The 27,910-nt window shown below is 32.2% G+C and overlaps 2 protein-coding genes and 1 long non-coding RNA gene across 5 annotated transcripts; 2 read left to right on the top strand and 1 right to left on the bottom strand.

Annotated features, from left to right (window-relative positions):
- Positions 1–1,751: 1,751 nt before the first annotated feature.
- On the top strand, positions 1,752–3,968 carry LOC106753846. Its single transcript, XR_001375248.2, has 3 exons — positions 1,752–1,943; positions 2,089–2,169; positions 3,751–3,968. It is a non-coding gene; the product is annotated as an uncharacterized LOC106753846 (long non-coding RNA).
- A 9,405-nt stretch (positions 3,969–13,373) lies between these two features.
- LOC106753668 (30S ribosomal protein S21, chloroplastic) lies at positions 13,374–20,769 on the bottom strand. 3 transcript variants are annotated; one of them, XM_022777667.1, is made up of 3 exons: positions 20,339–20,769; positions 18,153–18,287; positions 13,374–13,513 (listed from the first exon to the last, which is right to left on the bottom strand). In XM_022777667.1, exons 1-2 carry the CDS (start codon positions 20,725–20,727, stop codon positions 18,167–18,169), a joined length of 510 nt encoding a protein of 169 aa, XP_022633388.1. In that variant the 5' UTR covers positions 20,728–20,769; the 3' UTR covers positions 13,374–13,513; positions 18,153–18,166. The 3 variants fall into 3 exon arrangements, with proteins under 3 accessions (XP_022633388.1, XP_022633387.1, XP_014490999.1); XM_022777666.1 differs by having other exon boundaries at positions 13,379–13,518; XM_014635513.2 differs by lacking the exon at positions 13,374–13,513 and having other exon boundaries at positions 17,959–18,287.
- LOC106753869 (uncharacterized protein At4g15970) lies at positions 13,375–15,618 on the top strand. The gene is made up of 3 exons (XM_014635736.2): positions 13,375–13,574; positions 14,551–14,925; positions 15,112–15,618. The coding sequence occupies exons 1-3, from the start codon at positions 13,431–13,433 to the stop codon at positions 15,616–15,618; spliced, it is 1,026 nt and encodes a 341-aa protein (XP_014491222.2). The 5' UTR covers positions 13,375–13,430.
- Positions 20,770–27,910: the final 7,141 nt, after the last annotated feature.

The raw sequence follows: 27,910 nt of genomic DNA on the forward strand, positions 1-27,910 counted from the left end.
GTTAATGGTGTGTAAATGGTTAATGATGATGCACAATACACATAGTGATATAGATTATTTTATTATGTGGAATTGGAATTTAATTTATTATATGAAATTGTTTAATTGGAGAACTTTTTTAGAACAAAACTTAAAGATTTGATGCACAGTATTATTAGAGATTTAGAGATTTCAAAACAGGAATTTAAACATGAAGAGAAAAACCAACACAATTTGTTAGAGACATGAAAACATTATGAAAAGTATTTCAAGAACAACAAAACAAAAGAACAACACAAGTAACACGTTAGTAATACATATATAAAAGCTAGGTATCATTAAAGGTAAAACATACGTGTATGATTGTTTGAATACAAAACTTAATGTTATTAATATAAACACATATTATTAAAACCGAAGAAACATATATTAATCGTAATCCCTACCGGAAATGGTTATTATACTACTTTCTATTTCACAATATTAATTTCAACATTCAATAAGTTGATTCTAAAATTTAACATTTAATTTTAACATTTCGAAATATTAATTTTAACATTTAATTTCACAATTATTAATTTTAACATTTCACAATATTAATTTTAACATTTAACATTTCACATTATTAATCTTAACATTTAACATTTAATATTTCACAATTAATATTAATTTTAACATTAATATTTCACAATCTTAATTTTAACATTTAATTTTTAACATTTCACAATATTAATTTCACATTAATATTTCACAATATTAATTTTAACATTTAATTTTTAACATTTCACAATATTAATTGTAAAATTAAATTTCACAATATTAACTTTAACATTTCTATTGAAGCATATATTCCTTTTCTTGTTTATTAAATTTTAATAAGTTGATTCTAAAATTAAAAAACGGAGACTATTAGTCAAACTTAACGGGTTGTTTTGCGACAAAATTTAAGTAATAATATTGTCAAAACTAATGATGATGTATAAAAAAACACATTCAAAAAGATATTGATAGGAGGGATAAGGATAAGTTTTAGAGCCAGTTGTGACGTGCCACGTGGCTCCTTTTTTGAGGACTAAATAGGATGAAATCATTGATATTTGAAATGGCCATTGACCCCTTCCAAAGGCCACTTACACGCACATCATACATCTCTCTATTATTACTACTAATCAATCTACGCAACATTCTCCAATCTTCATACATCATCAATTTTAATTCTTTTAATATATATTATATTTCTTTTCTCTAAAATGTACTTCTTTCAATCCACACAAGACTACTCATATCATTCATTCCTTATCCATCTTTACAATGCTTCTAATACTACTTATTTTTAAGTAATTCTGAAAATATTAGAAATAACACTAAGACTCATATATATATATATATATATATATATATATATATATATATATATATATATATATATATATATATATATATATATATATATTTTATCGTTAAGGGTGAATTATTTTAATTTACTAAATTCGATAATTGGATTTGAAATTCTATTATTTTGTAACTAATTTCTTAATATGAATGATAAAGAGATTTAGTGAGATAAATAATGTTTGAATATGTTAACCTTCATTAAAAAAAAATATTGAATTTTTATTATTTTTTTCTTTACTTAATTATCAAATGTCTATTATGTTTTATGTTATCAAAAGTTATTATAATAACTTAGAACATAAAAGTAATAGACTAGATAGATATATTAAAATAATGGTATCGAGTTTTTGGTGGTAAAATACATCAACTGTATAAATAGAAATTTCTAACACCCGATTCATTATCTTAAAAGTTGTCTATCTCTTTAAAACCTTTGTTTCCTACTCTTACTTTTCCTTCTCTCTAGATTCCTTCAATCTCAATTTATTTGTTCAATAATCAAGCAGTGCCTAAGCAATCCTGGTGTCAAGAGCTTTCCATTCCATTGATCCATTTTGTGTTTAGAACTGGTAAGTTTCGTTCTCCTTGATTTCTGTTGATTTCTTCAAATTCTGGCACATGCAAGAACATCTTTGTTTGCATGTGTTCAGTAGTCCTTCTTTCCTCTTTTTGAGTTCATTTTGGTTATGTAGTTGTTCTTTTTTCATAAATCAGTGATCCATAGGTGTTCTGAGGATTTTCTTGAGGTGCAAGCAATTTTCTAAAGGTGTTAGAAGTTGTTCTGTTCCGTTAGAGGTAAGGAAAACTAGTTAATTTAATTGTGATTTTCTATGTATGAAATTACTGTTTGGATGGTTGCATGTGTGTAACTTGAATGTTTGATTGAATTGTGTTGAATTTGTGAATGTTGGAACCTGTGAACTGGTTGGAGTTTCTCTGCAAAAGTGTTCGGTTTATTCTGGTCTTGAGGAAGTGGGTGGGTGAAAATGAGAGTTTGGGGTTAGGAGTGAAATTGGTCAGTGGGGAGAGTTTGAGAAAGTGTAATTGGACCTGTTAGAACCTTTAAGTCCCTCTAAAATGTGTAGAAAGTAGGAAAATGGATTTTGGGTAATTGAGTTGTTGATTATGCAGAATTTGGAGTGAAATCTGGTATGAGACTCTTTGGAATGATGTTAGAAAGATTTAGGTGTAAATTGGTATATGATTCATGTATGGAGGATTAGAAGTTGGGAAAAATGTTTAGTTTTGGTAAAGTCTAGCGTGTTCATCATTCTGCAGAATTATGCAGAAAGCTAAGCACGCGTTGTTGACCGCTCGACCATGTTCAGGTACTCGGTCATTAACTGGGTTCGATCTCTTTAGAGTCTTACCCGTTCATGATCGTTCGGTCTTAGGTGGGTGGGTGGTCTCTTGGTAGTGCTCGGTCTTGCACTAGCACTCAGTCTTGTACTAGCACTCGGTCTTGTACTAATGCTCAGCCTTGTACTAGCACTCGAACTTGTACTAGTGCTTAATCTTGTACAAGGGTTCAATCTACATTAGTATTCAGTTTTGTTAGTGTGTTAGGTCTAACTTTAGTCCTCGACCTTGCTATAATATTTGAACATGTTGTAGTATTCGGTCTCTCTTAGTGGCCGGTCCTTAATAGTGTTCGGCCACTTCTTCAACCTTGCCTATTACGGACGGTTCGGTCCTAGTCTTTGGGTAGTAAGAAATTGTTCGGTCTCCAACGTTCACAAGGTGTTTGGTCTTGCATGTGGTTTCCATTGTTGTTTGAAAACTTGTTAAATTCAGTTATATGAATCTGTTGTGCATGAATAAGGGAATGGATATTTCAAAAAGGTATTATGTTTCAACTGGTATGGAAGAGAATTCCAAGGAGGAATGTCTCAGTGATTAGTTATCAAGGTGGTAAAGTATGAATATGGACAGCGAAATTCACGGCGTTCATCCTGAAATTATAATGATTACCAATTCTCAAGTAGAGATGGGTAAGTCATGTCATGAGAATACCAGGAGGTCCTAGCCTATAGGTTCTTAGGTGAGTTATAACGGATTAATCCCGGGTGGCAGATGAGGGTGTTCCAATTACTACACCCTCGGGCGCAAGAACGACCTCAAGCTACATATTCATAGATCCGGATGGTCAAGTTAAGTGGTCAGTCTTTTCCTGTATTAATGTGCTCGGTCATTGTCTGTTTGAGTGGTAAGTCATTGCATGATTTAAAGTGCTCGGCTGTTACATGTTATGTACTTGTTTGAATTGGATGTTTATTTTGATCAATTAAATTACACTAACTTACTCTTCTTTTCTGTTTTGTAATGTTTATCCGTTCGATTTATCCTTTGTAATGATCATCCTATGGGTGTGAGCAGAGGGAGAGGAGTTCCCTCTGGAACAAGCACTGGAAGGAGAGGATCCATCTGTTTAGTATAAGACCGTGCAGTCTCGTACATAGTTTTGTATCAGCATAGGATTTTGTAAAGTTCTTAATTTTATGGTTATTGTAAGATAATTGCAAGTTAACTTTATTTAGAGTAACTGTTCTACCATATTATTATGTGATGATTCTTTCATATAGTTTCATGCTATATTTTTGGGATGTTAAGTTATCAATTTGTTAAATATTTTATAGGTGATGAATTGTTATAAATAGAAGTGTTTAAAAAATAAAAAGTGAATAAAGATTCGATAACAATATGTGTTTTTGTTTTGTATTTTTATAGATTTGTGTTGTGTTAGAGATTTTAAATTTTTTAAAAAATATGTAAAAAAATAAAAAATTATGATAAAATATATAAAAATAAATTCAATGATAAAATCTAGATTATAAATTAGAAAGTAATGTGTTTTGTTATGTTTTTTATTTTTATTTTCTTTTTGCCTTTTACGCACGTGGGAAGCTTGAGTGCCACTGCAATGAGATCCATAGACACCCAAGTACTTGTGGCTAGTTATTGGTGAACCCCCCACAACCATTATTTTATTTTGTTTTTATATGAATTATAATATAATTCATTTTAGGTTCTTCAGTCTCCCGAGAACAGGATGGTCTTTTTTTTTAATAAACATTTATTTTTATTTTTATTCTTTTAAAGGAGAAATTGAGTGAAATATATTTTCAAAAAAGTTATATTCTTATAAATAATTAGTGTAAAAGGCTTTCTCTAAACACTCACATTTTATAAACAATTTAAAATGGTTATTTTGTTTTTTTTTTTTATAAATTCGATAGTAAAGAAAGAAAGTGCCATCAACCAGGATGAATTTGTTTGTGCTTAATTGTTTACATGAAGTGTTTTTCCAAGAAAATAAACATTTTTATGCCTTTATATGTGTTAATATATTCTACATATATTTTAAAAATAAATAGTTTTCTACTCTCTTTTTTTTTTATTATTGAACGTATTCTATCGGTTTATCAAATAAGTGGTTTTTAAATATTATTTATTAAAAATACCTACTATAAGCTTAATCAATCTGACCATGATTTGGAGAACCATTCCAAAGAAATAGAAAACACTTTTTAATTATATTAGGGTTAGGATTAAAAAGAAGGTACCAATGTTGTCTTTTTGAGAGCTTTTTTCCAAACATTCCGTGCACAAGATTGTTGCGTATACACGTAAGATTGGTGAAGGTTGAACAATACAAATAATGATTGGGCCAAAAGAAGAAGCACATAATTTGTTTGGTGGGGACTACCAATGTTGTGAATTAGAGTGATAAAACATGTCACATGTTTAAAACTGTTACACATCAATCAGTGGCGACTCGAAATTGTGCTATATATTTTTTGCTTGCACCTTCAGAATTTCTACTGCACTTCTATATACCATATATACCCTTTCATTATAAAAAAAAAAAAACAAAAATATACCGGTGTGAGTGATAATGAGGGAGTAATAATGGTTTTCATTTTTGACCAACCAATAATAAATAAGTCTTATATATGTTAAAATAAACAAAACAGAGCATTATGTTGTTTTTTCAGTTCAATATAAATAGTTTGTCATTCATACATTTTAAAAGAATTAAAATTCTGAAAGTTATACAGTTTTACCTGAGAGGTCTCTGTGAGTGTTTTTGTCTGATTGGTTCTGTGTGTTGATGCTCCGCCTTGTGTGGTGGTGGTGAACTGGTGAAGAGGGTTGAAACCCTAGCAGAGCTTTCGCTCCTCATTTTCTCTCTCAACATCTCGAGTCTTCTAGCGTTTCTGAAGTTTCTCTCTTTGGCACGTGCGCTTGTTTTCTTTAAACAAAAGTAAAGCAGAGTGTGGTGTGGTTTTACATTTCTACCCTTTCTGTTTTTCGAATATGGTATCAGAGCAAGGTTGTAAGGCCTGGGGTGTACGTGATAGTGGGTGTTGTGTTGATATCTGGAGGTGTGTGAATCCAGAAGTGAAAAAAAAAGGGTTCTTTAGGTGTAAACATATCAAGATTTATCAAGATCAGTGCAAGAAGAGATGGCTGGAGTTTGAGGAATTCAGGGGCCACTTCCTATGTTTGATGGCAAACAGTTTGCTGACTGGAAGATCAAGATGTGGGCCGTTTTTGGGTTTCAAGATGTGTTGGAAGTCATTGAAGATGGAGTGCCTGAGTTGAGTGAAAAGGCAACCCAAGAACAGAAGAAGGAACACAAAATGCTGGAAAAACTGGACAGTAAGGCCAGATTCTTAATGTATCAGTGTGTTAGTCAAAAGATTTTCAACAAGATTTCTAATGCTGCTACAACAAAGGAGATATGGGGTATATTGGTGAAAACCTATGGTGATGGAGACAAAAACACAAAGGTAAAACTGCAGGCTTTGAGGAGACAGTTTGAAACTCTCATTATGGAGGAGAGTGAGACTGTATCTGAGTACTTTGACAAAGTACAAGAGCTGGTGAACAGGATGAGGGCGTGTGGTGATAAAATGGCAGATGAATACATGGTGGACAAAATTCTACGAACCTTAACTCCTAGATATGACTATGTGGCTGCTGCAATTGAAGAAACCAGAAGAAAGGAAGACATTGACAGTGGAGAGCTGCTGCATTCACTAGAGGCTCATGAGTTACGCCTCAATGAACGTAGACAATGTCAGGAACAGGCCTTGCAGGCCAGATCTCAGTGGAAAGGGAAAAAATGTGTTAAGAAAGGGGGTAAAGGAGGTAAGAAAGTGAAAGACTCTCAGGACCAACAAGGAGAAGAGTCTAGTGAGTCTGGAAAAGGCAAGAAACCAAACAAGGGAGAAGGAGAATGGAAGTTTGATAAGAAAAAGGTTAAGTGTTTCAACTGCCAGAGGTATGGCCACTATGCTAAGGAGTGTTGGGATGGAGAAGGGGCCAAAAATAAACCCAAGAAGAGGGCAAATCTGGTCCAAGAGGAAGAGTCTGACTCAGAGGCAGTGATGTTAATGGCACAGGTTGATGACAAACCACCAGAAAGTACTGTGTGGTACTTAGATTCTGGGTGCTCCACCCACATGACTGGAAGGAAAGACTGGTTTGTGAAAATGAAGGAAGTTGAGCAGGGAAAAATCAGGTTTGCTGATAACAGCAGTCTGGAGGCAGAGGGATCTGGCAGAGGGATCTGGCAGAGTGGTGTTAAGGGGAGAAGATGGCAAGGAAGTGATCATTGAAGAGGTATTGTATGTACCTGGATTGAAGACTAATTTGCTTAGTCTTGGGCAACTCTTGCAGAAAAAATATAAGATAAATATGGAGGACAATTGTCTCAATATTCTGAACCTGAATGAGAAAGTAGTACTGTAGACACAGCTGTCACAGAACAGAACATTCAAGGTTGTCACGGAGGCAGTAAATCATCACTGTTTTACTGCAGCAGAGGGTGAAGAAGAATGGTTGTGGCATCTCAGGTTTGGGCATCTGAATTTCCAGGATCTATCAATGCTAAGTCAAAGAAAAATGGTGATTGGCTTACTAAAGGTAGATATTCCAGGGACTGTTTGCAAAGAATGTGTTCAATGCAAGCAGACCCGTGGCAGTTTTCAAAGGTTCTTACCCCAGAAATCTGTAGAGAGGTTGGGAGTGATATTTTCAGATGTCTATGGCCCTATATAGGTAGAAACACCTGGTGGTAGCAGGTATTTTCTACTGTTTATAGATGATTGGACCAGAAAGTGTTGGGTCTATCTATTAAAAATAAACAAAACAGAGCATTATGTTGTTTTTTCAGTTCAATATAAATAGTTTGTTATTCATACATTTTAAAAGTTGAATAAAAATTTTGAAAGTTATACAGTTTTACCTGAGAGGTCTCTGTGAGTGTTTTGGTCCGATTGGTTCTGTGTGTTGATGTTCCGCCGTGTGTGGTGGTGGTGAATCGGTTAAGAGTTTCACTTTTTGAAAATCGATTAAGAATCTAAGGTGTTTTAAAATACGGTTAAAGTTTTGTTGACTTTCAAAAACCAATTAAGGTTTCGACGTATTTTGAATTACAGTGAAACCTTAATCAGTTTTCAAAAAAAGATGAAACTAAAGAAATAGAGAAGCAAGTTGATAATTTATTAAAGAAATGGTGAATACAAAAGAGTCTTAGTTCTTGTACAATGCCAATGTTGTTGGTCCTTAAAAAGGATGAATCTTGAAGAATGTTACCGATTGTAGGACCATCAACAACATAACCATTAAATATCGACACCCTATTCCTAGGTTGAATGATATGCTAGATGAGTTGTATAGGACAATCATCTTCACCAAAATTGATCTTAAAAATTGTTATCATCAAATTGGAATTAAAGAAAGAGATAAATGGAAAATCGCTTTCAAGACCAAGTTTGGCTTGTATTAATGGTTAGTCATGTCATTTGGTTTGATTAATGCCCTAAACACCTTCATGAGGTTAATGAACCATGTCCTAAGGGAATTCATAGAGAGGTTCATTATAGTCTACTTTGATGACATCTTAATCTATAGTAAAGGTCTTCATGAACATCTTAGCCATCTTAGGTAAGTTTTGATTCTTCTTAGGCAACATCACCTTTTTGCCAACTTTGATAAATGCACTTTTTATCAACACAAAGTTATTTTTCTTGGATTCAAGGTTGGGAAAGAGGGAGTGCATGTTGATCCTAAGAAGATAAAAGCTATATAAGAGTGGCCTACCCCTAAGTAAGTGGGAGAAGTTATACACTTAAACTCACCTTTGAGAGTTTGAAGTATAACTTGCTTTACACGGTTATCGCCTTTATAATCTTTCTCAAGAAATTGCCACGCTTTTCTTGAAGATTTAACATCCATTATCTTCTCAAAAGCTCGGTTCAATATGTACAGGCTGATTGATCCTTCACCCATGATTTTTTTAATGCGGAAACTTGGACCACTATTTGCTCTACATCTTCCACGAGCTCTTCATAGTCATTCGCAACAACATCCCACACATCTTGGTATCTTAGAAGAGATCTCATCTGCACACTCCAATTGTCAAAGTTGTCTTTCTTTGTCAACTGAGACAAATAAACACTGTTTACTAGGCTGACCATCTCTTTCTCACTATCTCTTTCTTACTCGGACACTTAGGCTTTCTCAACTCTGATACCAATTTGTTAGCAAATGACACTCACTTAAATATTTCTGAATATGTTTCTGGTGTTTTTCACACTATGTCAATAAGACACTTACAATTTATAAACTTACATATAGACTTTTCACCTACAAAATAATAAACTTTATCATTAAGACATCGTTTATTCTCTATTATTGTCTAGTAACCACTATATATATATATATATATCTACTGACCCTTGAACCCTAACAAAACTCTTCAACAAATAAAAAATGCAATTAAATCTATTACACTTGAGTTTACCCTAAGACTAACTATGTATTTATAGTGCTACAGAAACAACCTCTGAAAGAAAACTCATTTACTCTAATTCATCCACAATGAAATGAATATTTTCAAATTGCATGACTACCTCTAAATTACTAACAGTTAAGACTATTTTGAAAATTTGTGAATCTAAGCTAAGTAACTTAATTGTGCAAAGAAAAGAACCTTGAACGTGACCATCTATTGAAGCCAATTTGGACAATTGGACAATGTCGAGTATAACCACTAAAACCCTACTGAAAGGGACCCAACTAAAACTATTTCTCAAATCAGACCTAAAGTTGAAACCTCTAGATTGAATTGCCCACCTAACTAGACCACTAACAATTGCTAAAATGAGTACTTTAATGTTGTAGGCCAACCTATAAACTTTCACTTAAATTGAAGTAATTTCTTACTGCCATAGAGCTCCTTTACCAGTTGTTGTTATCTAACCTTAAACCCCCTCACCTAAGTTACAGTTCACCCTCTAAACAATTTACCTAACGCTTCGCACTCATAATTCTACCTTTAGGAAACCCTTATGCACCAATGAGACAAACATATTATAGGCACTTAAACCATGTCCTACACGAAACCATAATCTACCCACAATTCTTATATTTACAATGCACTTGGTACCTCCTTATATCTGCTAGATATATTCTAACATTGGATAACTTAGTAAAAAACAAGTGCTAGTTTTCCACAAATAAACTGGTTATTGAGCCTCCAAGTCAATGAATCCAAAATTGTGACTCATGGTCAACAAAAACATATCTATAAATATTATTTTAATTATACTTTGATAGTAAAATCCAGATTTGACTAGAATCTCTTATCAGTACTAACTTGAGCGAGAATCTTCTGTAGACATCCTATCATTCGATAAAAGACCAAAAAGACTTGAAAAACGAATACCGAGTAATGAGAAATTTGCTAAGTGAAATAAAACTTTACATAATACATTCAGTTCCACACTAAGAGTTAAATTAACAATATTCCAAATTAAGTATCTTGATTACTTTTTAAAACTAATTGCAAATATTAATTTATAAATAAGTTATAAGAAAACTATTTTGTTTTCCATCATAACACCTCATAAGTTATTTACTAGTGGAGAATTGGCTTTTAACGTCAACCCTTAGACGTCAGTTAAGCGGGGGCCCGACGTAAACTAATGACCGGTGGCACTTTCGTAAATAAGTTGTCAATATAGATGTCAATTAAGAGGGACCCTGACGTTTATAATATTATAGACGTCGGGACCCTCATAACCGATGTCTATAGGCCCTCATATACGTCGGCTCCCCCGAATAGATGCCAAAACTAAACGAAAAAGTTAATAAAAAACATTTTTTTATTCTATTTAGACGTCTGTTATGGGGGAACCGACTTCTAAAGCACTTTAGACGTCAGTTATTGGGGGAACCGACGTCTAAATCCTAAACCCAGAAATTTAAAAAATCACTTTTTGACTGCATATAGACGTCTGATCCCACCACTTCGACTTCTAAAGCACTTTAGACGTCAGTTATTGGGGGAACTGACGTCTAAACCTTAAACCCAAAAATTTAAAGAGTCACTTTTTGACTCCATATAGATGTTTGATTCCGTCAATCTGACTTCTAAAGCACTTTAGACGTCAGTTATTGGGGGAACCGACATCTAAAACCTAAACCCAAAAAATTTTTAAAATCAATTTTTGACTCCATATAGACGTCTGATCCTGCCAATCCAACTTCTAAAGCACTTTAAACATCAGTTATTGGGGGAACCGACGTCTAAACCCTAAACCCAAAAATTTTAAAAGTCACTTTTTGACTCCACTTAGACGTCTGATTTGGGGGCAACCGACTTCTAAAGCCCTTTAGACGTCTGTTATAGGGGAACCGACTTCTAAATGTCGACATTAAAACACCGTGATCGCGAGACAACCCTTACGCGCACTCATTGTTCATCATCTTCATCGCGTTTTCTCTCTACGGGTTACGCTTTTCAGGTTCGTTTTCTCACTTTTGCAACATTTTAAATTAGTTTTACTCCGATTGCATCACTCTTTGATGCATTATCTTTCATTTGAACCGATTAAAATGTGTTTTCATTGGGTTTTGGTGCAGTTATTCTCGTGTCCTTGGGCGGCATTCTTTGGCAGCGATTTCTTGCGTTTTGTAGTCTCCAATTCCCTCCACTACGTTTTTAAAACCATCCAATAAAAAAAAACATACAATACATTCTCTTCAACTAAAATATAAAGTTGTAAACTCGAATCACCATCAGTCAGGAACAACCTCAGAGACGTCTGACCTGTATGGATCAGACGTATATATAGACGTCTACGTCCGACATCTATATAGACGTCTGACCTATATAGGTCTGACGTCTATAGAGATGTCTGACCTAAAGGGTCCGACGTTTCATTAACGACACTCGTATAGACGTCGGACAAAGATCAGACGTTAAAAGCCCAAAATAACAAACGTCTAAAGTCTTTTCTGCACTAATGATTTGTAGAATTGTTGAATGTTTAGATAAAAATAAGACTTTATTTAATATCAAAATAAATATTTTTAATAATTGTATCCCTTCGTATTAAATTACCTATTCTTATGTTAAGCATTTAATTTTATCCTTGTGATGGTATAATTTTTTATATTAAATACTAAATTAGTATGACATGTGAAACTGATAGCTACCCGACTCGTTTAGGTAAAATATATTTTAATTATAATGATCAAATTTTCCAAATCAATTATACTTGTTGAATAAACATTGAAAAGCAAAAGAAATAACATTGTTAGTAGTGTAAGTTATAGATAGATGGATGCTAAGTAATTGTGGAAACTATTTTAAAACATGTTTTAATCAGAACGGTGAGATTTTATGGAAGGTATAGAATGCAGAGTGCTATTTTGTTTACAAGAGCTTATAATCAATAAAATTAAAATTTTATTGTGAATAATATAAATCCGAGCTTTTATAATTAAACAAAGTTATTTATATTAAAATTCTTAATTTTAAATATTCATATTTGTGAAATACATATTAAAATATTGTTTTTATTGATAACAAGTTCGCGTAAATCATACTCAATGTTACTAAAGACTAAACTAAAAGAGGATTATAAAATGACATTCAATAAATTATTAATTGCATTAAAAGCTGTTATATTTCATAAATGAATATTTAACTAAAATCAACCTGTACTATATACGTTTTAAACCTCCTTTTTCTCTTTCAAAGGTTATTACTTGTAGAGTCATCAAATTATACCATTTAGCTTCCATAAAACACTATAAATAATAGATAAATTTATAAAAATTGAGAGTTTTATCAATTTAATAGTTGATTATAACTTCATGAGGATTGTTTAAGTCAAAATTGAAAAATGATATAAACATATTTAAGTGATCCATTTCTTAGTATATATAAAAATATATAGTATAACATCATACATAAAATAATTTTGAATTGATATAAAATTGTTTATTTTTTTTTTAAATGACTAAAAAGAAGTGGTCATTATGGTGAGTGGAGAGAGTATTACATACGAGTAATGATACCATGATACATTTTTACATTCATTTAACACAGAGTATAAGATTAAAATGGTCATAAAAATGTAAAATTTTGTATTTTTTTTAAGATTAAAGAAAGTAAAAAGTAGAAAAGAATAGTATTAAATGAATATAAAAAATTTAGGTGTGTCAAATAATATTTTTCATTATATTATATGTAGATAGAGAGATAGATGGGAGTGAGAAAAAGAAATTTGTTGTTTATTATGTAAAGCAAACCAAAGGAGATAGTGTATCTAGCAATGACCGTAAAAGATGATGATTTTGCTAATAGAGGGGTGAAGGAGATGCATCCATTGCATCCACATGGGGTCACCTAGTCAACAAAAGTTACCATAATAAAGCCAAATTTCGAAAGCATATCAGATTTGTCAAGACCTGAAACGGACAAAGTGTTTAATTGGATAGTTAAATATATTTATTAGCATTTATTTTTAACTTTTTCTTTATTGTTGCCTATTGAATTCATTCAACATGTCAACCCATTTGAGCATATATAATTTGTATAATGTGATTTTCTCAAATCTCCCTGATTCTGGCTTTTCATGCAAAGGGGTCTTCTCTCAACACATTCATTGGTTTCTTTTTCACAGCACTTGATAAACGTGAGATCAACTTTCAAAAGATTAAGTTAGGCCTAAAGGCCATTTGCATTTGGAAGGATGAGAGCTTCCAGATTGAGAAATTCTCTGTATCTTTCTCTCTTAGCTTTCTTCATCGTGCTGGTATGCCTCCTTCTATATCACTACCCTACATCACATCAAAGTAGTCTCAGAAAGATGGTTCTGTTCAGGCATTCATCAACTGTAAGCACTCATTTATTGTTTTTGTATGAAGCCATAGAATAACCTAAAAAACATGATATGGTTATCTCTTTCGTCCTTAGGGATTCTTATTACACGTTCCGTTGTTTGATATATTTGATGTTTTAGGCCTTGTTCATCTGAGTAGATTTGAAGAAGTGTAATTGAGAGAATTTGATGATAAATATTTTTGTTGTTTATAGATTTGGAGATAAACGAGAGTGAATTTAGAAGTAAAGTTTTTTAATCTGTCATATAAATTAAATCTTACACTAATTCTCACAAATTTTACTTCTAAATCTATTTTTACTTACCTCCAAATCTATTCAACTAAACAACAACAAAAAAAACTTATCTTTAAATTCTCTCAAATTCTTATTCAAGTGAACAAGACTTAGTCTCTTTGTATTAATTAATTCCAGACTCTTTTGTTTGTGTGCAGATTGAATGATGATACAAAGGTAATTAATTGTGAATGTGTAATATAATCAAATTTTATTTATAAATATAAACATATAATGTATAAACAATTTAATTCATAGGTATTTTTTCAAAACAAAAAATTAAATGGAAATATAAAAATATAAACATTTAATAGATTTCATTTTATAAATTGATAAATTGTAAATACATTTAACATTTGATATTAATTGAATAATTGAAAATATTATTAGTAAGAATGAAAAATTAACAAAGTATTCGATTTGATTGAATTCAGAAACTACGACACATACATGCATTCCTGTTTTTAACAAAGTATTATAACTTTTACTAACATTTCATCTAATTAGGATTCAAATTTCTTTTATAGGTGAGTGGATTTTTTTTACATCATAATAATTTTGTTCTTACACTATATAGCAGTCAAACTTCTTTAATAATGCATTGATATGCAATTGAATGGACCTGAAAGCAAACACTGACTAGATCATCAAAATAATTTTGAATTCTGGGTTAATTTGTTTTACTTCTCTATCAGTATGACCCAGAGAATGAAAAATTAGAGAATACGCTGAGGAGAGCTACGATGCCAGACAGAACTGTTATCCTAACAATGGTGGATGAATCATTGGCAAGTCCTGGATCTCTCCTTGACATTTTACTACAAAGCTTCAAATCAGGTGAAGGGACTCAAAGGTTAGTGAATCACTTAGTAATCATAGCCATGGACCCCCAAGCTTTTCAGTACTGCAGGTCCTTGCACCCCTATTGCATCCACCCTTCCATCTTTCCGCGTCATTTTGCCACAAAAACACAATCCATTATGACAACCTCGGCAGATAAGTTATTCACTTGGACAAGAAAGGATGTCTTGTTTGAAGTGATTCGATTGGGTTACAACATAATTTTCACGGTAAGGCTTTGTGAACAATACTAACAACCTACTCTTTTCTAACATTTTGTGAGACTCGCATAATTTCTCGAGTCTCAAAAAATTTCAACACAAATAAAAGAGTTAGAAATCTTCAAGTTTGATGTAAAAAGTTATGGATGAATGGCTATTAGTTTACTTGAATTGATTGTGACTTTAATTTTGCAGGATCCAGATGTGCTGTGGCTTAGAAGTCCATTGATAAACTTAAATCCAATTGATGAACTCACAATTTCATGTAATGTGTTAAGTGATGGAGAAAGTGGAAGTTACCTGTATGATGAGGGAATATTCTTCTTGAAAGCAAATACCATTTCCTTCGAATTTTTCAACTATTGGAAATTGACCAAGATTCTTTATCCAAACGATCCCGTAGAAGAGTCCTTGTGTACAACAATAAAAGCAAGGCAAGATGTAGCTGACTCGTATGGCTTTCGGATTCATTTTGTAAATACAAGCTCTTTTGGTGGGTTTTGTCAGCTAAAAAAGGATATGTTCAAGGAGGTTTATACCATTCAAGCTAACTGTTGTGACGATCTAAAAAGCAAAGTTCATGACCTGAGGATTGTTCTAGATGATTGGATCCGCTTCAGAAAACGTGCATCAGGGGACAATGCTTTGGATAAAATGGCTTTGAGGTGGCCGCAGAAGTGCTTCAGAAGAAATCATACTTAGAATCATATACAGTTCTCAATTGTTTTAGAAGGAACTATTGTGAAAGCTTTCCCTCATCCAAATTTTTAAGTTTAGTTGAACTGATATGTTATCACTTAGTCTAGCTTTAATGTCCATGTCTTTGGAGCATCATAACAGGTTTTTTTCTGCTTCTATTTTGGAAAAGCTCTAAACATAAAATCAACTAATAAAATAAAACAGCTTAAATATAGGACAATTGTGGTTTTGACAAAAAAGTAGTTCAAAGAATTAAAGAAGTTAATAAAATGAACTACTTTTAAGAATTTCAGAAAGGCTAAGCTAGATACTACTTTAGTGAAAAGCTAAACATCTCCTTTAGCACTTTGTAGTTGTTGAACCGAAGAAGGGAAAATATTACACTTGGAACATTTACCCCAGATATATAGACCATTTTCTTTGGCATTTCAGTGAAATAGAAGTGATTAAATCTCTCTCCCTTTTATCTAATCCTGGAAGTCTTGACTTGAGGTTATTTCAGAAATAGTGATCCTATTTTTCCCCATTTTTCTTCCGTTAAGATAAAAATACGCCAAACTTCATACAATTGATCCTAACATTGAATAAAACAAGTTGCCTATTTTCCAAGAAAAAAAGCATTATTCTCTCTAAAAACACAGCCATATTTTGGCACTGCCTACATTGTGTCTTCATGCCTAAGTTTTTCAGTTCAATCTTGAAAATGACACTCACTTAAATATTTCTGAATATGCTTTTGGTGTATATTCATTTCTCATAAGCCTTAAAATTTATAGAACTAACATTAGACATATTGACCTATCTACACTCATTTGCATAGTGGCCATGCTTGCCACATTTATAGCATTCTACTCCATAATTAATAGACCGACCTCTTGCTTTTCCACTACCTCTCCAGTTTCATTTCCCGGCTTGTTCATCTCCGTCTTCAGGATCACCTTGACCATGACCTCCTCGTCCACGACCTCTTGCTCCAGGACCACCTCGACCTCGAGTGTTCTGAGCACTTCCCTTCAAGTCAAGCTTTGCATGAAGTACCTAATCAAGTGGCTCAAACAATGTTCTCCTCCGCTGCTTGTGTGCCTCCAAAGATCAAACAAGCCCTCCAACCGAGAGGAGGGTCAAGTCCTTGGACTCCTCAATTGCACACACAATATTCTCCACAATATGGCTGGCAGACAACTCCTCTACATTTCTTCACAGTTGATTCGTTACAGCCTCCACTCAAGATATATACTCGGTTACTCGTTCTCTACTCTCCAATCTCAGACTCTCAAACTCACCTTTGAGAGTTTGAAGTCTAACTTGCTTTACACCATTATCACCTTTGTAAACTTTCTCAAGAATCTGTCACGTTTCTTTTGAAGATTTAGCATTCACTATTTTCTCAAAGCCAAACTCATCAATAACTCGATACAATATGTACAAGGCTGATTGATCCTTCACCCATGATTTTCTTAATGCGGCAAGTTGGGCCACTATCTACTCTACATCTTCCGCAGACTCTTCGTAGTCATTCGCTACAACATTCCAACGTCTTGGGATCCAAGAAGGGCTCTCATCTGCACACTCCAACTGTCAAAGTTGACTTTCTTTCTCACTATCTCTTTCTCACTCAGACACTCAAGCTCTCTCAACTCCAATGTCAATTTGTTAGAAAATGACACCTACTTAAATATTTCTGAATATACTTCTGGTGTATATTCATTTCTCAAGCCTTACAATTTATAGGACTAACATTAGGTCTTTCATCTGCGGATCATAATGCTCTCAATTATTACAAATAATACACTATAATGACCATAAAACATAACAGAGTAACTTCGTGTCTCTTCCTCTCCCAATGCAATAAACACTACACTCTTAATAATTATTTGATAACTCCTAAATTTAAGTTTATTCCTACAATTTACTCTTGTTCCAATGAGGTTAAGGATTTCAATAACCTCGTTAGAGGAAAAAACTCTAGTCTGCAATATCTTAAATACATATCCAGCTCAAAATGATGGAAAACCAAGCATGATAAAGAGCATTGCTTAAGGCAGAGAAATTAACTACTATAAAAAACATCATTGTCAGTAATTCGAATGACATGCATATACTCCAAAGTCAAAACTAAAGAAAACTTTGGCTTTTCTAACTTGTCCAATCTCTCTCATTTTGAAGATGCTATAGTAGGAAATTCAAGACGAAGAAAATTTTAGTGTCCAGTGAATAGAAAATTTCTTTTGGCACACATTTTCCACGCATTGAACTTTTACATATTCTTCCTATCTGATAAGTAACTTTTGCCTCGCTGGTAAAACTGAACATCATAAAGGGACTCTAGATTGATGCAAGAAGGGAGAATAAAACAGACTGCTGCCAGATTTCAGAAAATCAATGCCAAAACAAAATTTGATGCACAAATGAATAAATAGCATAACTTAATATGAAATGTGAATTGAACATTACACTAACTGTGTCCAAGGAATTGATTTGACTTAACAGAACTCATGCGTAAAAAGCCTTTCACAATAAAATGTGAAGAATCGTACAGAATGTAAGTGGATCATGTTGTTGAAATATATGGAGCGTCTACTTCTGGAAGATCCCAGTTATCATCATCCTCTACCTTCTTGGTTGTTGCAACATCTTGCTTGTTTTGTGCTTGAAATCTTGATTGAGGGCGCCTGAAAATAATGCAGAAAAGACAAACAGTAACTAATCTTACTCAAGGCAACTATCTAACCGGAAGATGAAACCTAATTTTGATAAATAGCAATCTTTCTGAAGGGACCACGATGTATCAATGGTTTTGACCTGCCTTTTATCACAGTCTAATTTAGCAATTTATGATAAATAAGGCGGGAGAAGCGGGGAACTTTGATACAAATATCCTATAAACTAGATTGTAATTGCAACCAAAATCCCATTACGACTATCTTATCTGCACTCCCCGTGTAAAAATATTGTCTAACTACCTTTACTTGTCACAACTCAAAACAGGAGACTATTTTCACACCAAGCACTATTTGACCCAACTTTCTTCTTGAACTTCTCCTCCTTACACGTTTATCTATATAGAATCGTCGGATGAATATCAAAAGACTCATTTTATCTTGCTCAATTAACTTAAAACGCATTCAAACTTTGAGCCATCTAAGCTTTGTCCAACAACAGTCATAAAGGTGCTGAATGCATGATTGCCAGCAAAAGTGAGTGCACTAAACAGGGTTCTGGACCAAAACTATATCTTAGCCTTACTTAAGTTACCTAGCCTTTCAACTCAGAAAACATAAGAATGACGATAGGTGATACTTCCCTGAAACCAGTTATCTTATTGAGCTAGATCCTAACTACTCTGTCATATTATGAAATGAACTAAGGGCTTGTTTGGTAATAAGGATATAAAAGGATAAGATAAGATAAGATCAGAAAAAGATAAGATAAAAGCAACATAAACATTAATCAAATCTAATATTTAGTGTGTACAATGATAACACCAAATAATTTTATGTTGCAGTGGTAGTAGTTGTAGTGATGGTGGTAACAAGGATGATGATTATGGTAGTGATAACAACGATAAAAATGATGAGATGGTACCAACAGAAGGTTAGGGTGACAGTGGTGATAATGATAACGATTGTAGTGGTTATAATGACAATGATATAACAAGATAGTGGTAGTAGTAAAGATGATGGTGAGAGTGGTAGCAACAATAATGGAAGTAACAGCAGTCATTATGATAATTTGGTGGCAGTAACAATGTCGACAACTCAAGTGGTGACACTAATGGTGACGGTGTTGAGGTATTGGTAGTTGTCGCAATGAAAATGAGACGGCAATAGTGATGATAAAAATGATAATAATGGTAACAATGATGACGACAACAGAGGAAATAACGGAAGTGGTTGCAAAATTTTTGACAAAAATGGTTGAAGACGTCTTGTGTTGGCCGGTATAGCAACTATGATATTAAGAATGGCAGTTGTTGAGACAAAGATGATGTATAGAGGAGAGAATATCCATGGAGAGGTGACGACAACAACAAAGGTTGTGAAATTGATGGTGGTAATGACAATGAAAGAAATGGTGAAAATGGTGGATATGTATGACAATGAGGACATTGATGATAAGGACGGCGATGATGAGACTGGTTGAAATGAAGATTGAGTAGTCTAGCAGGAAGACGAAGGTTGACTATCTTATCTTGTTACTTTCTAACTCAGCTCCCCCGACACCATAAATAAGAGGCACACTACATAAGATAGACAATAGGATAAGAAGAACTCGGCATACCAAATAATATATTAAAGCATTAGAGGATAATTATCTTATCCTATTCTAATATACTCTGGCCACTAAACGGGTTTATCCGTAATTAGTTGTCCTTTTAATAACATTAATCCAACATATAACATATCAAACAGAAAATTAATAATAGAATTACCAGTTTGGTCCTCAAAGTATAATGTGTTGTTATATTAGTATTCAGAATAACAAATTCTAAACATTTTCTTGAAAATTTTCTAAATATTTCATCACAGCAAGCCCACTAAAAATATATTTTTAAGTTAAACACTTTTTTTAAACTTTGATGTAACGTGATTGATGAATTGCATATTATTGTTACTAACTAATCTCATACTTAAGTCCACATGACTGCATGGTTGTTAATTCATTAAGAAAAATGAGATTAAAATGCAAAGAGAGTGTAAGCACAAGGAAGGAAGGAAAGAACCTGCTTCTGCTTTTACGCTTAGCAGCTTCGCGGTTCTTGCGTTTCTTCTCCTCCTGCTTGTTCTCAAAGAAGCGTCTCCTCTTGCATTCTTGTATGACTCCAGCTTTCATGACCTCTCGCCTGAAGCGATTGAGCAGCCTCTCCTCGGGCTCGTTCTCGTCAACCACCACCTGCACGTTGTACGCAGATCGGAAGAAGAGCGTGTTTGCGTGCGCGTAAGAAGGGTTGATTATAACGTGCGAGGACAGCTCCGGTGAGTGGTGGTCCTGGTGTTGAGCACAGAGCTTGGAGCTTCGAAGCGAGAAACGCGCGAGGGAAGGAGGGTGCAATTGTGGCTTTGGTGGGAGAAGAAAGGAGAGGAAGGAGGAGAAGGAGGATGAGGCTGCCATTGCCGTTGGTTGAGAATGTGAGGTTGGAACATTGTGGACACTTTTTCAATTTTGTTTTATCTCATCATCAAATTATATATATATATATATATATATATATATATATATATATATATATATATATATATATATATATAATGGTTTTATGTAATGAGATTTTTTTTAATGAACTTTTAATTTTGGTAACTTTAGTTCGTATTGGTAATGACATTTAAATTATTAATGTGAATATTACATTACATATTAATTAGTGATTTTTTTATTTTATTTATTTTTTAAATTAAAAAAGTTGGTTATATGTCAACTAAGTTAAATAATATAATATCATATGTTAAATGTTAAGTTTGTCTTAATATTATTTGTTAAGTTAACATCAATATAATGTGTTAAGTTACTATTAGTGTTTCACAGTCGTTTAAGTATCATTTATTATTATCTCTTATATTAAATTTAAACACAATTTTCATCCTAATTTTTATTAATTTTATTCAAATCAATCCTTTTTTTTTATATAAAATGGAATTTGATCCCTCTTCAAGTTGAGATCAATTTAATTTTTATATAAATGTCATACAATATTTATATAAAAATTAAATTTGGTCTCATTTTGAAAAATGATAAAATTGTTTTCTTTTTAGACAAAAAATTGGACTTCATTAAACAAAATTATTGAAAATCAAGATTGAATTAAACAAAATTAACGAAAATTGAGACTAAATTGAATAAAATTAACAAAAATTAAGACTAAATTAAATATATGACACTGACACGTGACATTGAAACTGACACGTGATATTAAAACTGACATGTGACACTGAAATTGATACATGACACTCATACTGACTTGACATGTGAATGTGGTTTATGTAGGTTTGGAGGCGCAACGAAACAAGGTGGAGGAGACTCGCGATTTAGGTGGTGTGATTTCAATGGTAGTTGATTCGAACAATGATGCCACTGATTTATGGTTCTTTGATTTTGCAGGTTGGAGGTTCATGGTTCGAAGGCGAGATTTTTGTTTCTATTTCTTGTGATTGGGTTTCTGTTTTGCAATTGGCCTTCGATTTGTGGGTTTTGGTGGTTTTGGTGACTCGTAGCGGCAGTTGGTGGCATCCATAGAGAAGACGAACAAGCTTGAATTTTCTGGTGTGTAGAGGTTACTCGTGGTGGTTGCTAGTGGTGCGATGGAGATTGGTTTGGTTCCACGGTGGTATGAGGATAACGAATTGTCGAAGATGGTGGTTGATGACATGGTTGCTAGTGGTGGTTGGATGATTAGGGTTTATCGTTTGGGAATGGACAAGATGATGACATGGCAACCTCTAGTTGGCCAATTATTTTAGTTGAGGATTTTGTCACATGTCAACATCCGATTGGCTTGATTCATAAGAGGGGGATTATGTCACGTGTTAGCATATGAGTGAGTCTGATTTTGTGAGTGGTACGACGAGTGTAAAATAGGAAAATCAGGGGGTGTAGCAGCAAAAACTAATTTTGTTGTCCAATGCATAAAGAGGAGTATATAAGTGAAAACTTGAGATGCATCAAACTTTTTGTATATTTCTTTCCAGAATAAACTAATTTTGAATTTATTTTGTAACTTATACCACTTAATTTCACGTTGCGAATGAATCAAACTATAACTTCAACTGTATCAACAAACATTAGAATATCCATAAATAATTTATGCAACTAAAAATCACTTTTTAAGATTGATGAATCAATATTTTATTGACTTGGCTTAACTTCTTGTACTAGATTTAATTAGGGAATTATGCTTAATTGTCCAATATTTCCCCAATTTTGATATTTGGGTTTGAGTTGACCAGTTTTCCTATTTTAATTAATTTGAATTATCTGAGGATAATTATTTTCATTATTAATTGCAGAAAAAATTTTGGAATATTATTTTGGGACTCAAAGAGGGTTGTCACGTCATTCTCTACTCTCCATATCAGCATTTTAGTTTAAAGTACAATTGTTATTTCGTTTTTATGAATATTGGACCAGATTTTTATTGTTAGGCCAAATTTAGCTATTAGGCCCAATTTTGGTCTTTTTGGGGAGAGACCCAAAGTGTGGGCACATTTGGGCACCTAGGGTTTGGTGCCCATTCCACTCACTCTCTTTAACTCTCTGAATTTTATGTTTAATAGTTTCTAAGGAGATCTCCCGTGGAGGTTTTTTTCGTTTTCTCTCTTGTTCACTCTTTGTTTTCTGAATTCATGGAAGTTGAATTAAATTTCATTCTAGTTCACTGCTCTTCGTTGTTTCGAAGTTCATTTTCCCATTTTTGTTATTTCGTTTTTGCACTTTGGTTTGTCTTCCATTTTTGTTTTCTGTTTTGTTTGCTTGTTGTGTTGGTGCTTGCCGTTTCTTTTTCCTCTTTTCAATTTGTTTTCCAGCTTTAAGTTTTATTCAATATTAATTTCTGATTGCATTTTAGGGTGTGTTTTACAACTTCGTTTTTTGCATTGAGTTTCATTTTCTAGATTGTTGTTCATTTTCTAATTGTTGTCCAGTTTCAATTTTGTTTTTGCAAATTCATTTCGTTTCTGTGTTTAGGTGTTGACAATGCTTGGTTCTTGGTTCTGTTTACATTAAATTTTAATAATGGTAGCTTAATTCGTTTGGGTTGGTAATTAGTGATGTTACATTGCTTTCATGAGGTTTTTACATTGTTGTGGTGCATCTACTACTCTAACTTTGGTCACATCTTAATCTGTTTGTGCAATTGCCATTAGGACATGCTTAGTAGACTGATTGGGGGGGGGAGGGGGGGGGGGGTTAATGTTTGCTTAGTCATTAATCTGTATGGTGCACAATCGGTTGAATGTATGCAATTCGTTTGCTTAATTCGATTTTAGGAAAATTCAATTAATCTTCGCTTAGTTGATTGAGTCGTGTTGGAATAGGGTGAGAGTAGTGTTTAATTGATTGTTAATCAAGGATTGAAAATATTGTAACTGAGCTAATGACCAACCTATCTTTAAATAGTATTTTAATGAGTGTTTTAATTCGAGTCTTAGTTAGTAAAGCTGTCCAAAAACATCCTCCAACCACGTGTTTGACCTATTATCTGAACCACATTTAGTCCTTGAGAGACGACCCAGGAGTCACTTCCTAGTATTATATTGTACTTAATTGCATATTAATTTGACTTGAGTATGGTCCCGATCAAATATCTTTTAATTTCCAAACTCGATAAGTCTAATTGTCACAAATCTTATTCAAATCCATCACTTAAACACAAAAAATTCATCAAAATTTCAAAATTAAACCTAAAATATAGGTATAAATATGCATTCACAAATCCTATATATATATATATATATATATATATATATATTTACATATTAGTGAAACTATATTTGTTTTTTATGATAATAGAATGTTAATTATTATAATAATTATTAAAATAAAAAAAATATTAAATTTATGTTGAAATTAAAAGAAAATGTGTAAAAAAATTATATTTTATCAATTTTTATAATATTATACCTACAATAAAAGCAGTTATATTTTTTATTTATGATAATTATTATTTGTTTCTACCCAATCCTAAAAGCATATTAAAATAAGGTCATTTAAGGATCTTGATTATGAAGCAATCCAAATCTACACCTTTTTTGCTTATATTTATATATTACAACTAAATCTCAATACTTTAGCATGTTAGTTATTATTTATTCTTTTGTTATTATTTATTAGACTATTGTTATTCTCCAAAGTAAATATTATTCTAATAAGGATAGACGACGGGGTGAATTGTATTTTAAAAATATTTTCACAAATCAGTGTGTAATAGTTTGCAAAAATAACGTGCAAGAGTTTTAAGATGATTAGACACTAGGTTTTAATATTATGAGTAAATGAAAAATGTTTTAGATAGAGAAATAGTAAATCAAATATTTTGATACTAGTTCACTCAACCTAAGCTACGACCAGTTCTCTCTTAAGAACTCTTAAGAGGTTCCACTAATCTTTTCCAAGATTACATGAGTTTTGCCTCTCCAAGATCGCACTGAGTATTCTCAACACTCTTGGTTATAATAAATATTATAACCCTAGACAATTGTATAGACGTTTAACTCAACCTGAGCTGAACAACCAAGTATTTGAGTTTTTTTTCCAGAACTTACAATAAATCCACATATGAATTTTCTATAAGGTACAAATGAATGACTCTCAATGAGAGGATATATGCTCAAATACAATACAATTTGTAACACATGAAAGTGTTCCTCTCTTTACAAAAAAGATTCTCTCAAAAGATATTGAGCGTTAGACGATATAAGAACATTTTAAACTTTTCTCTCTTTTCTTATTACTACTCTTCTTATGTTATTATGCGCTTTTTCATCAACAACATCTTCTCTTCAAGCTTTCTTCTATATATGACTTTCCTTGAAAGATGATTGTTGGACCAAGAAGTTGACTTCTGAAGAGTTGGTACTTTTTTATGTGAAATCTGACTTTAGTCTATTATGTAGGGTCCAAAGCTTTTTCTTATAGCCTTAAGTGAAATCTGAACTTGCAGATGTGACAGAGCAAATGGATTATGGGAAAAATTTCCAGAATGTTCTTCTTCTCTCATAACGTCTTTTTCTTAGGTGTCATGATTTTGGTCATATTTTTTTGCGTTATGGATTTACATAGATGTCAAAGTACACAAGCATAGAAGTACTTTTTCATACACGCATTAAATATTTTAAATGTTAATAAACGTTAAGCAGTGTAGTGTGTTTAAGACAATTTGTCATTTTTGCATTTCACTAATAAATGCATTGTGTGGTGAGACAAATGTTTATTCATCTGATGATATAAGCAAAAGATGCTTTTCAAGGCTAAAGCATTCGATGGTCACTTATAAGATGATGTTTCCTATATAATGTTTTGTTTGATATAATATTGTGTGAAGAATACTTATTTTAGTCTTAGTGTCATATAAGAGATATATTTATGTTTCCATAAGAAGCTAACTTACTTTCTCATAGAGTCTATTGAGAGATTTCAATGAGAGACACTTGATTTTAGACACTTTTTATGATTTCCTAATCCATTAAAGTAGTTTGGTCTAGAAAACATTTCTTTTTGGACATAATCACGAATGAAGTGATGTTTTATTTCAATATGTTTAGCTCTCGAATGTATATTAGGATTGTTAGATAAAAAATAGTAGCATTATTATAAAAAAAGATAGGAATTTTATTCTCGTAGATGCTATAGTCTTCAAGCTGATTTTTATCCAAAGAAGTTGTGAGCAACAACTAGCTACTGATATGTATTCTGCTTCAGCGGTGGAAAGAATAATTGTTCTTTGCTTCTTACTTGTCTAGGAGATGAGGTTTCCTCCTATGATGTGATAACCTCCACTCATACTTTTTCTTTCAACCTTATCTCCAGCGTAATCTGCATCACAATTTCCTTACAACCTATTCGAATGAGAAACATTAGGGTTTCTTCCTTTAAATAATTCACAAGGAGTACATTTCAAAATAGGTCAAGTAAACATTCTGTTTAAAATATAACATGCAGTACTTACAACGTCGGTCCAAAAATGTTTTGGAATTTTTTATTCATTCAATAAAGTTCTTAACAATTCTTCTAAAGATCTATTCTTCCTTTCTACAACCCCACTTTGTTGTGGAGTTCTAGGTGCAGAAAAATTATGAGAAATTCCAAGTTCTTCACAAAAAAAATTAAATGATTCATTTTGAAATTCCCATCCATGATCTCTACGAATAAATTTAATTTTCAAATCTTTTTCATTTTGAAACTGTTTCACAAACTTTTTGAAAACTTTGAGGGTTTCACTTTTATAATAATAAAGAATGTCCATGTATATCTTAAATAGTCATCAACAATAACTAAAGCATAATATTTTTCGAATAAATCCATGTGCAAGAGTTTTAAGGTTTTTTATCCTTCAAGGACCAAATAAATCCATGTGCAAGAGTTTTAAGGTTTTTCACTTGAAACAATATTTTTCGAATTAAAAGATGATTTAACTTGTTTACTCTTTTGACATGCACTACATAGTTTGTCTTTTATAAAATTGAGTTTTGGTAGACCAATTACTAAGTTTTTAGATATGAGTCTATTCAATTGTTGCATATGAATATGAGCAACTCTCTTATGTCACAACCATGGATTTTCTTCTTTTACTACTAAATATGAAATATTTTTATTTGAAACATTTTCCAAATCAATTAAATAAATATTTGTATGTCTAATACCTTTCAAAGCAACTTCATAAGAATCTTTTTCATGGATAGTGCAATAATTAGGTTCAAATGTTACCTTGAAACCTTTGTCACATAATTAACTAATATTGAGAAGATTATGCTTCAAACCTTCTACACAGAATACATCTTAAATCATCAAGGTATTTACACTTCCTATGTCTTCTACTCCGAGGATCTTTCCCTTGTTATTGTCACCATATGTGACATAGCCCCGTTCTTTCTTTTAGAAGTTTGTAAAATTCTTAATATCACTTGCTATGTGCCATGAGCAACCACTATTAAGATACCACATAGACTTTTTGGATTTAGAACTTATCTGCAAAATAGAAAGATAACAAGCTATTTTAGGTACCCAATCACTAAGTCATTTGGGTTAGTTAGACAAATATTTAAATTATTTTATAACTCAAGTAAAATCTTCGCAAGAAATAACATAATATTTTATTCTACCTTTATTTCATTTCCTATTATTATTATATGTTCTACTCAAATTTTACGAGTTTTATTATTTTTAACTTTATGATTATATTCATAATAGTAATTTTGATTATATTTAAGAATATATTTGTTTTTATTTTTATAATTATAATTTTAATTATAATTATTTTTGGAAAAATTTTTAATTTTATTCCTATAATTAAAATCGTATGTACATATTTACGAGAAAGTAAGAATAAACTTAAAAATATCATCTTCACAAAAGTGGAACGTCTTTGAAATCTTTTTTTTCTTCCATTCTTCTAATCATAATTCAATTTGTAAATTCCTAGAATTATTTTCCATCAATTATCTAATAATATGATATAATAATTTGTCGACATATTAAAATTTAAAATATTTATATGCTATTATATTGAATTTTCATATAATGTTTTATTACAATTGGTTTCGTATGGTAAAATGTTACTTATTATTTAGGTTTAATGTCTCGATAA

The sequence above is a fragment of the Vigna radiata genome, unplaced genomic scaffold, assembly GCF_000741045.1.
Source record: "Vigna radiata var. radiata cultivar VC1973A unplaced genomic scaffold, Vradiata_ver6 scaffold_7, whole genome shotgun sequence".
NCBI classification, from domain to species: Eukaryota; Viridiplantae; Streptophyta; class Magnoliopsida; order Fabales; family Fabaceae; genus Vigna; species Vigna radiata.

What these genes read in the sequence shown, in the direction of transcription:
- LOC106753869 (XM_014635736.2), top strand. Translation starts at nt 13,431, where the DNA reads ATGAGAGCTTCCAGATTGAGAAATTCTCTGTATCTTTCTCTCTTAGCT. An exon ending in TGTTCAGGCATTCATCAACT is followed by an intron (nt 13,575 to 14,550) that starts GTAAGCACTCAT and finishes CTTCTCTATCAG; the next exon opens with TATGACCCAGAGAATGAAAA. An exon ending in GTTACAACATAATTTTCACG is followed by an intron (nt 14,926 to 15,111) that starts GTAAGGCTTTGT and finishes TTAATTTTGCAG; the next exon opens with GATCCAGATGTGCTGTGGCT.
- LOC106753668 (XM_022777667.1), bottom strand. Translation starts at nt 20,727, where the DNA reads ATGGCAGCCTCATCCTCCTTCTCCTCCTTCCTCTCCTTTCTTCTCCCA. An exon ending in AAGCGTAAAAGCAGAAGCAG is followed by an intron (nt 18,288 to 20,338) that starts GTTCTTTCCTTC and finishes CATTATTTTCAG; the next exon opens with GCGCCCTCAATCAAGATTTC.